At 41.9% G+C, this 13,402-nt stretch overlaps 1 protein-coding gene across 1 annotated transcript in view; it reads right to left on the bottom strand.

The window, feature by feature from the left end:
* The window catches only part of DAB1 (DAB adaptor protein 1), a 220,144-nt gene that overhangs the window by 76,476 nt on the left and 130,266 nt on the right, over window positions 1–13,402 (bottom strand). The window contains exons 6-7 of the mRNA XM_044302379.1: window positions 11,267–11,386; window positions 9,230–9,268 (exon numbers count right to left, since the gene is read on the bottom strand). Of these exons, the coding sequence (XP_044158314.1) occupies window positions 9,230–9,268; window positions 11,267–11,386 (159 nt within the window). The remainder of the gene's footprint in view (window positions 1–9,229; window positions 9,269–11,266; window positions 11,387–13,402) is intronic.

Here is a 13,402-nt window from a genome sequence, read left to right as displayed (position 1 = left end):
AAGGATTTACATGAACTTATTGCCACCATCACATTCGTCGTGGATCCGGATAATCTGATTTGGCTCACTGAGCTTATTAATTCTAGATTAATAGTAAAACAATGTGACTGTGAGCATCAAACAGCAGAAAATCCAAAGCTACAAAGGAAACCGCAGGCTCAGAACGCCGCCTCAACTTATCATTACTTCCTCTAATTCAGTAGAACTGATTGACCTATATTGTGTTAGATGGGATTCTGCCCAGGAAAGGCTGCAACATAGATACTACCTGTATTTATAGCATTGTCCAAGTACTTGTATTTATATTATTTACATATTACTTGTATTTATTACATTGTCCTATTTTTTGTATTTACATTATTTACATAGCATTTGTGTTTATACCATTACTATATTATTTGTACTTATATTATTTTCAGATTATTTTTAGGATTTTCAAATTTGTATTCATAGTATTTTGATATTATTTATATTCATATTATTTTCAGATTATTTGTATCTATGTTATTTTTATTAATTAGTTTTTTGCATTAAAATTATTTTCATAGTATTGTTATTTTTATTATTTTCAGAATATTTGTACTTATACTATATTTAGATTATTTCTATTTCTATTATTTTCAGATGATTTGTATTCATGTATTAATAATATTTTCAGATCATATTTAGTTATATTATTTTCATAATATTTGCATTTATATTGTATTTAGATTATTTGCATTTATACTATTTTTATATTATTTTTATTTGTAACATTATTATATTATATGCAAATCCTTAAAATATTTACTATGTCGTTATGGAGGACGTATCAGGACAGTAAATGGGGCACAACCATTAAATACCCCAAGAATGAAGCGACTTGGGTCCCTCTGGCTTTTTAAAAAACTTTCCTGACTAGAACATTAAAAAGAAAATAATAAATCTTTAATATATGTTGCAATTAAAATTGGAGTCACTTGCTCTCATTTATAACTTATAATGTTCCGGTAGAGTATAACCCCAGACAATGGGGAGAGGTATAATGAGTTTAGCCTTGGTGCTTCCTTTCTCAAGCTCACTAGATTGTGTAAAGCTCGAGTATCCCTCATATACCCTATAGAAGATGGGTTACACTATATCAGCCCGAATTAGCAGCCATGTACCCATAGCAATCAACATTGTGTTAAGATATGGTAGTGACAATGTCTCTGTAGCGCATACATTCCAATAACCGTCCCAGTATGGATTGGGTAAGTGGTATTGCTACACTTAACGGCCTATTTAAGAAACAGCTGGAGGGACCGGCTGGTCTTGACCAGGACCTTAGTTTGTATGGTCTAAAGCAGTGATGGCGAACCTATGGCACGGGTGCCAGAGGCGGCACTCAGAGCCCTCTCTGTGGGCACCAGCACTCTGGAAAAAGTCTATGGTGTACCAATATGCCTTAGACTTTTCCTACCATTCATCAGCGCAGGGTCAGCTATGAACGGCACAGGCAGCGCACTGAATGTAGGCAGGCTATTATAGCTAAATGATAAACTACATAGAGAATATACTATACTGGACTGTAGTATTCAGGGTAAATTGCAGTGCTGGCACTTTGCTATAAATAAGTAGGTTTTGGGTTGCAGTTTGGGCACTCGGCCTCTAAAAGGTTCGCCATCACTGGTCTAAAGGAATGACCTGGGGTCCTCTCATCGACACTATTACTGGTATGCTCGTCCCCTAGACTGTTTCTAGGTCTATCTTGCACGTCACCAGGAGCAGGTATTATCACAGAGTATTGACAGACATTTAACAATCGCACATAGTGGCGTGCGGACTGGCAGTATATCGGCGCTGTGACGCCCGTACCCGACGCCCGCGCTCGGGCTTGAAATAGGTGAAACCCCACCCCTCGGCAGGCGCGGTCTCGATGGCAGCCAATCACGATGGGGGTGTGCGCGTTATCTCCACCTACCGCATGACGTCCACCACTCGCAGCTGTGTAGCGGTGCTGGGGAATGTACAGTAAGTATATAGGAGGGAACCAATTGGCGGCTGTGCTTGTCACTCTGGAAAAAACACTGCAATTAGAGGATGGGGATATAGAACCTGGACTCGAGCGTCTCCCAGTATCTCATAAAATTCAATATCAGTATTAACTTATTACAGAGAAGAAGACGCACAAAAGGGGAAAATGAGCATTCTGTTGATCTAATTTAAACTATAGTCAGGATCAAAAGCGCTTACATATGGCTACAATGTATACAGTATATACTACTGTGCATCATGCTGCCTGTCTCTGAGTGTAGAGATACACAGGCGCATGACACATATTAGATTGAGATGAATTTCCTAAAGATGAGTCGCCATGGCGCAGGCTTGCGGTAACAAAAAGCCTAGAAGAAAATACGCCCCAATTTGTTGCTCACATTTATTACGAGGCGGTCAGAGATGCGGGGGGCACAATGCTTCTAATTGAAACCTGTGTATGAGATGGCGTCATTTAGGCCCCATGGCTTTACAGTTCGCATTCTAAACATCCATTGAGCCTCTTTTTGTAATAAAATCGCATCAGCGTCACCTCCTGGTGCTGGTCGTGTCACATGTTCCATCCCCTGAAATTTGACTGTCTCACTTGTCCCATATTGACAATCATTCACATGTCGTGCTATCGGTGTGTCCGCCTCATTTCTAAAATCAGAAAGATGTTCCGCAATTCTTTTCCTGAATTCTCGTTTTGTTTTGCCAATATACTGACTGCCGCATGTCAGCAAATAGACTACCCCTACAGTTTTGCAGTTCACGTAAAATCTCAGCCCATACGTTGTCCTCGTGGTCGTACTGCTAAAATATTTGCCCTTCTTGATGTATTTACAGAAGGAACATGTGCCAGACGGGAATGAACCTTTAAGGCCGTTTCTCAACCATGATTTTTCTGGTTTAGGGGCTTGATAACAACTGTGAACCAGATAGTCCCTTAAATTGCGGTTACGCCTGTAGGTGATCGATGGATGCTCCGTCAGAAGAGGCCCTATATCCGGATCAGATTTTAGAATCCCCCAATGTGTTGAGATAATCTCTCTGATCTCTCGGTGGGATCTATCATAGGTACCAATGATCCTGCATGTGTTTTCAGCTGTTTCACTCATTTTTGGACGATTACTGCTTAGTGAATGTTGATTTGCACTTTGTATAGTCTCTTGTGGGTAACAACAGTTCTGGAACAGAGTCTGTAGATCACGAGCTGCCACCCTAAGGTCCTCCAGCTCAGAACAGCTTCTCCAGGCTCTTAAATATTGCCCTTTCGGAATACCTCTCCTAAGGGCAGGCGGATGGCCACTGTTCCATTTCAGGAGATTATTTGTTGCAGTTGGTTTCCTCAATAAATTAGTTATTAATCTCCCAGACTCATCTAGTGAAATGGAAAGGTCCAAAATGATATTTGTTTGGCTTGAATCTCTGATGTAAAATATAGCCCGAGTTCATTTTCATTTAACTCGGCTACAAATTGATGGAATTCAGCCTTTGGTTCTTTCCATAAAATAAACACATCATCGATAAACCTAATCCACAGTATTACCGATGATGTGAACCGTTCTATCATGTCAGAGAACACAAACTCACTCCCCCAAGAGCCCAGGAATAGACTGTGAACCAGATAGTCCCTTAAATTGCGGTTACACCTGTAGGTGATCGATGGATGCTCCGTCAGAAGAGGTCCTATATCCGGATCAGATTTTAGAATCCCCCATTCTGTTGAGATAATCTCTCCGATCTCTTGGTGGGATCACTGATAACACAAGATGCAAAATTTCATCATTTAAAAACCTAACCAAGGTACATAAAAACTATATACGATCTTGGTGGAAAGTACAGGCCCTGGAGACATATCTGAAGAATAAGATTGTCCCTGGGCGGTTAAGGACTCCCATCCTCCCGTTCAGTTGTTTAAGATCTACGGAATTTTTGAACAAGTGAGAGAAAGAATCAGTAGAATCATCCCTCAGGCTGATGAGATTACTGCTTGAGGAAGAAAAGAAAATATTAGCTAGGAGTGAAACTGATTTGAAAGATACACTTGAAGCAGTCAGGAAGTTCAGTGATAATTCCGAATATAATAGGAAAAAGATCAATCTACAGCAAACTGTGGAAAAATTCACGACCCAATTGTAAGAGAAAAAACATTCTCCGCTCAACAGAGATATAAGGGATTTTAAAGAAGGGAAGACCTTTGACTATAACTCTAAACAAGTGTTTAGATTGATACTAAACTGAGTGTGAGACGGACAGCGAGGCGGCCACAGGAAGAGGTTGGGGAACAGGTCAAGGTCAGAGAAGACAATACAGTGGGAGATATCGTGGAGGTCGGGGTAGAAGAGAAAGGAATTATAGGGGGAATTCTTTAGGGGATACCCCACCGGTGTCAGAATATTTCCTGAGAAACAAAAAGTGACACATCGCCACCCCAAAATGACACCGACAAGCGATGAATTACAAATTGTCAACTTAAGTTCGTGCCACCTTTCAGAAATAGAAAGAAAAGTATTGAAAAATGGTCTGTCTTTTGTTCCCCTACGTAGCTTTGATCTATTCACTTGGGTCAAAGACTTACATTTATTTGCACGCAAGCTGAAGTGGGAAAAAATTATTTATTACCCACGATAAGCGCACGTGCCAAGAGCTGGGCATAGAGGAGCAAGATCTCACGGATTTCCAGCTTTTGGCAGATCTATTTGCTAAAAGCCATCAAGATCCTGGTGATGGCCCATATAAGAACCTTCGATTGCCCTCAAAAAAGTATCCACCAATTAATGATAATACACCTTATGATACTTTGTAACAGTTGTCACCGAACAACTACGTGCATGAGAAGTAACAAATAGGGAAGGAGGTGAAAGACATGTAACATGAGTAAAGAAGAACACCAAGCCCTCAAACAGTTGGAGCTTGACACAGAAATTGTGATCAAACCCTCTGACAAAGGGGGCAATGTTGTCATCTTGGGTTTTCAGCAGTATGAAGAGATGTGCCTGAGAATTTTAATGGATAGGCAGACGTACAAGAAACTTCTGTGTGACCCTACACCTGTATATAAAAAAGAATTGAATGATATCTTGGTTAAGGCACAGGCAGATAAATTGATAAGCAAAAGCTAATTTATGTTTTCTTAATCCTGAACATCCGATATTAGCCACATTTTATAGTCTGCCAAAATTGCATAAGGGGGCTACACCTTTCAAAGGGGGATCGATAGTGTCTGGGATAGGGAGCCTCACATCAAACATCAGTATGTACATTGACAATTTTTAGACGGTTTGTGGAAGGGCTCCCATCGTACACAAGAGACACAATGGATGTTCTAAAACAACTGGATAGAATTCAATGCGAGGAGAGGACTTGGCTGGCTAGCCTAGATGTGGAAGCTTTATATAGCTCCATCCCACATGATAAGGGCTGTCAGGCCATACCATTTTACCTCCAACAAAAGGGGTGAACATGTCAGCGTCACAACAGCTTCCTCCAGGATCTTCATGTTTGGAGGCCAGATCTTCCACCAGTTCAGGGGTGTGGCGATGGGGAGTCCCTGTGCCCCGACCTATGCCAATCTATTCCTGGGCTCTTGGAAGAGTGAGTTTGTGTTCTCTGACATGATGGAGCGGTTCACATCATCGGTAATACCGTGGATTAGGTTTATCGATGATGTGTTTATTTTATGGAAAGAACCAAAGGCTGAATTCCATCAATTTGTAGCCGAGTTAAATGAAAATGAACTCGGGCTATATTTTACATCAGAGATTCAAGCCAAACAAATATCATTTTGGACCTTTCCATTTCACTGGATGAGTCTGGGAGATTAATAACTAATTAATTGAGGAAACCAACTGCAACAAATAATCTCCTGAAATGGAACAGTGGCCATCCGCCTGCCCTTAGGAGAGATATTCCGAAAGGGCAATATTTAAGAGCCCGGAGAAGCTGTTCTGAGCTGGAGGACCTTAGGGTGGCAGCTCGTGATCTACAGACTCGGTTCCAGAACCATAGTTACCCACAAGAGACTATAAAAAGTGCAAATCAACATTCACTAAGCAGTAATCGTGGACAACTGCTAAGTCCAAAAATGAGGGAAAAAGACGAAAACACATGCAGGATCATTGGTACCTATGATAGATCCCACCGAGAGATCAGAGAGATTATCTCAACACATTGGGGGATTCTAAAATCTGATCCGGATATAGGGCCTCTTCTGACAGAGCATCCATCGATCACCTACAGGCGTAACATCAATTTAAGGGACTATCTGGTTCACAGTTGTTATCAGGCCCCTAAACCAGAAAAATAATGGTTGAGAAACGACCTTAAAGGGAACCTGTCACCAGTTTTATGGTGTCCTAACTAAGGGCAACATAAATAAGTGACTGATTCGCTTAGTAAAATGCTAGGTCACTTTCTTTATTTGACCCAGTCAATCTGCCAACATCTTGTATTGAAAAGCTCCAGCTGACAATGATGAGTCATGAATATTTATGAGCTCCTGAATCTCCCCGCCCACCTGCTGCTGAATGACAGTCATTTTCCATATGAATCAGCAGCAGGTGGGCAGGGGAGTGGCTATAGCTGTTAATTAAATAAACGCTGGACTCAATGACATCACGCTGGACTCAAATCAGCTCATTAGCATGCGGCATGCGTGTGTATATTATGAGGTAACCATCTGTCACACCAGTAAGTGAATACATCTAAGGTACTTTTTAGTAGTTAATGATTGTATATAATTAGTTAGATTATAATCAAATATCCACATGACAGGTTCCCTTTAAAGGTTCATTCCTGTCTGGCACATGTTCCATCTGTAAATACTTGGCAAAACAAAACGAAAATTCAGGAAAAGAATTGCGGAACATCTTTCTGATATTAGAAATGAGGCGGACACACCGATAGCACGACATGTGAATGATTGTCAAAATGGGACAAGTGAGACAGTCAAATTTCAGGGGATGAACATGTGACACGACCAGCACCAGGGGGTGACGCTGATACGATTTTATTACGAAAAGAGGCTCAATGGATGTTTAGAATGCGAACTGTAAAGCCATGGGGCCTAAATGACGCCATCTCATACACATGTTTCAATTAGAAGCATTGTGCCCCCCGCATCTCTGACCGCCTCGTAATAAATGTGTGCAACAAATTGGGGCGTATTTTCTTCTAGGCTTTTTGTTACCGCAAGCCTGCGCCATGGCGACTCATCTTTAGGAAATTCATCTCAATCTAATATGTGTCGTGCGCCTGTGTATCTTTACACTCAGAGACAGGCAGCATGAGGCACAGTAGTATATACTGTATACATTGTAGCCATATGTAAGCGCTTTTGATCCTGACTATAGTTTATATTAGATCAACAGAATGTTCATTTTCCCCTTTTGTGCGTCTTCTTCTCTGTAATAAGTTAATACTGATATTGAATTTTATGAGATACTGGGAGACGCTCGAGTCCAGGTTCTATATCCTCATGACAAGCACAGCCGCCGATTGGTTCCCTCCTATATACTTACTGTACATTCCCCAGCACCGCTACACAGCGCGAGTGGTGGACGTCACACGGTGGGTGGAGATAGCGCGCACACCCCCATCGTGATTGGCTGGCATCAAAACCGTGCCTGCTGAGGGGTGAGAACTGACCAATTTCAAGCCGAAGCGCGGGCGTCGGGTACGGGCGTCACAGCGCTGATATACTGCCAGTCCGCATGCCACTATGTGCGATTGTTAAATGTCTGTCAATACTCTGTGATAATACCTGCTCCTGGTGACGTGCAAGATAGACCTAGAAACAGTCTAGGGGACGAGCATACAAGTAATAGTGTCGATGAGAGGACCCCAGGTCATTCCTTTAGACAAGGGGTGCACAACATTTCCTGGTTGGGGGCCACATTGCCAGACTGAACCAATGACGAGGGCCAAAAATTAAAATTTGAACGTGTATTAACAAATGAAATATTGTACTTATGGCATATTGAACACACATTATATACCATTAATGTCTAGTTACACTTCCAGGACTCCCATCTAATGGGAGAAATACATGAAAAATACATGTGAGCAGCCACAAGACATAGGAATACATGTCTGTTACCAGATGGTTGGGGGCCACACAGAATGGTATCAAGGGCCGCATGTGGCCCGCGGGCCGCAGGTTGTGCACCTCTGCTTTAGACTAAGGTCCTGGTCAAGACCAGCCGGTCCCTCCAGCTGTTTCTTAAATAGGCCGTTAAGTGTAGCAATACCACTTACCCATTCCATACTGGGACGGTTATTGGAATGTATGCGCTACAGCAACATTGTCACTACCATATCTTAACACAATGTTGATTGCTATGGGTACATGGCTGCTAATTCGGGCTGATATAGTGTAACCCATCTTCTATAGGGTATATGAGGGATACTCGAGCTTTACACAATCTAGTGAGCTTGAGAAAGGAAGCACCAAGGCTAAACTCATTATACCTCTCCCCATTGTCTGGGGTTATACTCTGCCGGAACATTATAAGTTATAAATGAGAGGAAGTGACTCCAATTTTAATTGCAACATATATTAAAGTTCATTATTTTCTTTTTAACGTTCTAGTCAGGCAAGTTTTCTCATGTGAATATTGGGGACGTATAACGTTGACCATTTTCGATTGTATTTCCCTCTGGCTTTTCCACTTGGACAGAGTGCCCCAACTTCCTGTGCTGCACATTGGGTAGAGGTGTTACACATAATTAAGTATATATATATATATATATAATGTGGGCACTATAGTGGGCATTAGATGTTTTATTGGCGGTTTTTGAATGCTCCTCTCTGTGGCTAAGAACCAGTTGGATCTTATAAAAGTATAATATTTTGCAGTGAATAACTACCCAATTCTACTAAATCCTACTAATTATAGCTGCCTGATGGAGTTAGAAAAGGCAAACAATTAACTAGAACGTTACAGAACTGTACCCAGAGGGCCGTCTCATAAAAAACCCCAATCTTCACTCTTAATGGCATACTAAAAATTAAACACTTTAATCTGGATCTGAATAATATTAAATTCTTATTTAAATAACTGGATATAAAATGAGATGAAACGATAGATCGCGGCGAGGGCGAGACATAATTGGTTTTGTTTGGGGTGGACAGAAATGCTATATCCTCTTTATGACCACTTTAAAACCTCTATTCTCTCCACACATTTATTTACAGCAGATTGTATATTCCCCTTCCAGAAGATGTTACCTGGTAAACAGGATCTTCTACATCGTCTTCCAAAATTGTCTGAAGAAAGGCAAAAGGAAGGAAACAGAGGAGCAGACATAAAAAAGCAGATGAGAATAAGAATTGTGATTGGAAGGAAAGACAAAGCTGGAAATATTTTTTTTTCCTGGAACATGCATCAATAGTCAGCAGACAGACAATTTATATAGGAGCCAAGAAAGCACCCTTTACTGTACTACAATCTAACAGCAAGGGGTGCAGCTGGATCCCATTACTGTACCACATCCTACAGTAAGAGGTGCAGCTGGATCCCATACCTGTACCACATCCTACAGTAAGAGGTGCAGCTGGATCACATAACTGTCCGACAATCTACATTAAGAGGTTCATCTAGATCATATTACTGTACTATAAAAGGGTGCAGTAGGATCCCATTACTGTACCTTAAACCTACAGTTAGAGGTGCAGCTGGATCATAATACTGTACCACAAAGGGGTGCAGCTGAATCCCATTACTATATCACAATCTATGGGGTATAGCTGGATCCAATTATTGTACCATAACCTACAACAAGGGGGGGGGGGGCTGGATTCCACAGCTGGATCATATTACAGTGCAATAATCCACAGCAAAGGGGTTAAGCTAAATTATATTAATGTACTACAGAGGGAAGTACCTGGATCCCATTACTGTGCCACAGTCTACTACAAGAGGTTCATCTGTATCATATTACGGCACTACAAAGGGGTGCAGCTGGGTCTCATTACTGTACCACAACCTGCAGTAAGAAGTACAGCTGGATCATATTACAGTACCACAAAAGGGTGCAGCTGGATGCCATTACTGTACCACAAAATGCAATACGAGGTTTTGGTGCATCCTGTTACTCTCCCACATGCTATAGCAAGGAGTGCAGCTGGATGTCATTAATGTACCACAAAGGGGTATAGCTGGATCCCATTACAGTGCAACAATTCACAGCAAGGGGTTCAGCAGGATCATATTACTGTACTACAAAGGGAAGTACCTGGATCCCATTGCTGTACAACAATCTAAAGTAAAGAGGTTTAGTGGGATCATATTAGTGTGCCACAAAGGGGCGAAGCTGACTCCCATTACTGTACCACAACCTACAGCAAGGGGCAAAGCTGACTCCCATTACTGTACCACAACCTACAGCAAGGGGCGAAGCTGACTCCCATTACTGTACCACAACCTACAGCAAGGGGCGAAGCTGACTCCCATTACTGTACCACAACCTACAGCAAGGGGCGAAGCTGACTCCCATTACTGTACCACAACCTACAGCAAGGGGCGAAGCTGACTCCCATTACTGTACCACAACCTACAGCAAGGGGCGAAGCTGACACCAATTACTGTACCACAAAAAACTGCTGTTCTTCTGATTGATAATTTATTGATTGTATATGGACAAGGAATAATTCCTTATAAACCTGTTTTATTTTATTTTTTTGCATTAGTATGTAAATCTGTAAATAGACATTAGTTGATTATCACTTGATCTGGCCATTTTCAGAAGAAATGGGCAGAAAAACCATTATGTCTATCATACCTGTCAAGTCACATTAGAAGCATTCAGCCAATTTTTCTGGCAAATAAAGGGAGTAGGTTCACCTTAGGTGCTAGCCAATACCATATTATATTGCAGTGGGTTTTGGAAAATGACAATCTTGGCTTCATTACAGTAATAAACCCAACTCTGCTGCATCTGTATGCCAATGCTGGAATGGTTTTACCACTGTTCTCTCTACATAACCATAAATATACTTATTTTCAAAAATTGGACATCCTCCCCATTCCCAGCTATCATCTGATGCAGTAGTCTTCAGCTGTGAAAGTAAAACATCTGGCATGCTAGGGGTTATAGTTACACATGAGCAGGAGATCACTTATTGTCTGATTAATTATAACAGGTTATACTTTGGATTCTCCAGATCATTTCCTATACTGGTGGGTATCAGATGAGTAAACCCTTTTCCAGTGGACGCTAGCAGACGCTTGTCATGCCTGGCGGCTGATAGCACAGGACCTGGTACCTGATATACGGCCTGTTCACATTGTTTATCTTTTTGTGCTTTCTTCTCCATTTCCTCTCTTTGTTTCAGTTCATAGATAAGCTGGAATAAATCTCGCAAATCCAAAATGACTGGCTCTGCCTGAAATTGAAGGACAATGGTGAAAATGAGTTTTTCAGCATGGATTGTATGTATCTCCTCCCTGACAGCGACAGCAGCAAAACTATTCCTAAATATTATCTGACTCTTGGCTAACATCAGGCGCTCGCAAAAGTGCTACCGTTTACCGGAAAATGTCACCAAAGCAGAAGGTTATTAATCAAGACATGTCCTACGTGGGCCGATGATGAATCCCTTCCTGCAGCCGCTGAGGCTCCTGTTTGGAGATTAGAGGGGTGATAAGATGGGGAGCGGATTGTATCTGCGCAGTTACCTGCGCAAATCTCAATATCTACACCCCCCTTTGAAACATTGATAAATGGCCTTGATGTAGCAGGAATCAAACACAGGGGAACATGGGGATTTTTTAATAATAGTCCTCATAACACTTGACTGTGGAGGAGGCCATCTATAAAGAAAACATTGTATTAAGGCGTAATACTCTGCAGCCAAGGAGCAGAGGGGTGAAGAAGAAAGCTATGAATTGTACAGCACAATAAAGGGGTATCCCAACCCCTTTGCACAGGGCATAAGGAGATCATTATAAGGGGGTTCTCAACTCAGGCCCTCCCTATGGCTTCTGCTCTAGTGGATTTGGCGCCACAATGTATTGCATTGTTGGCCATTTAGCTGATCATTTTAGAGCTGGTCTCCAGTTGGGACAACCTTATTGTCCATAGTATTGCTCATTTCTAGAAAAGTCTAGATTATGTTGGTTACAGTCTGACAAGCATCAACAATAATGTCCATTGCTTCAGTTGTCAGAATTTATTTCTAGGCTGACTAGTAAATGTGATCAGCTGCTGGACAAGAAACGCGTGTTGCTGTTTACACAGAGTAGATGAGATTTGCAACATTGTTTCAGATACAGATACGACACATTGTAGGCTCCCAGGAAATTCCTGATAAATGCCAGAACTCTTGGGTTAGGAGGCTTACTTTTTTGTTGACCTTAGGCTACTTTCACACTCGCGTTTTGGGGGGATCCATCATGGATCTGCAAAAACGGATCCGTTACAATAATACAACCGTATGCATCCATCATGAACGGATCCGTTTGTATTATCTGTAACATAGCCAAGACGGATCCGTCGTGAACTCCATTGAAAGTCAATGGAAGACGGATCCGTTTTCTATTGTGCCAGATTGTGTCATAGAAAACGGATCCGTCCCCATTGAATTACATTGTGTGCCAGGATCCGTTTGGCTCAGTTTCGTCAACGCTGCCCGGCAGCCTCCAGAGCGGAATGGAGACGGAACGGAGGCAAACTGATCCATTCTGAGCGGATCCTTTTCAATTCAGAATGCATTAGGGCAAAACTGATCCGTTTGTGAGAGCCCTGAACGGATGTCACAAACGGAAAGCCAAAATGCGAGTGTGAAAGTAGCCTTAATAAGGTTAGTATGGGAACTTTCCCATGGGTCCTAGGATCAGGTGGTAGATAGGGATGTTGTCTCTCATCCTTGCCCTATGGTATGTCATAGATGAACAGTGAGACTGAATTTTGGCTACAGATGTAGAAGCAATGCTAAGTCTACAGGCTATAATGGAAGCACCTGTAACGGTTCCGGCAAAGTAAGACGAGGACACTGTAACTTTAAATGACTCCGATGTGGGTGAAACACTACAGATGAACCATAAGAGTATGGTGCTCTTAGTCCTTGCACTGGTATGACTCATCCCTCTCTGGTCTTCTTCACCGGGTGCCTGCGCTGCACTAAGTTCTGGCAGCGCACATTTTCCGGACAGGATGTAGTGTGTGCGTAAGAGCGCACTATGACCTGACGCAGGGTGATGTCAGATCACAGGGTTGCATGAAGACTGTAGGAGAAGAGAGGTGAGGTTTTTTTTTTTTTTGGGGGGGGGGGAGGTCTGGTCAGAGGTTTACATTAAGGAGGCCGAAGGAGCCCTACTCAAAAATGTACTGTGGGGCCACGTCAGTTCTAGTTATGCCACTGGACACCAATTAATGCATTAATGCTATGTACCTTTAAACA

The sequence above is a fragment of the Bufo gargarizans genome, chromosome 7 (genome assembly GCF_014858855.1).
Source record: "Bufo gargarizans isolate SCDJY-AF-19 chromosome 7, ASM1485885v1, whole genome shotgun sequence".
In the NCBI taxonomy this organism is placed as follows: domain Eukaryota; kingdom Metazoa; phylum Chordata; class Amphibia; order Anura; family Bufonidae; genus Bufo; species Bufo gargarizans.
Note: the sequence above shows the minus strand (reverse complement) of the source record. Positions and strands in the feature narration are given on the sequence as shown.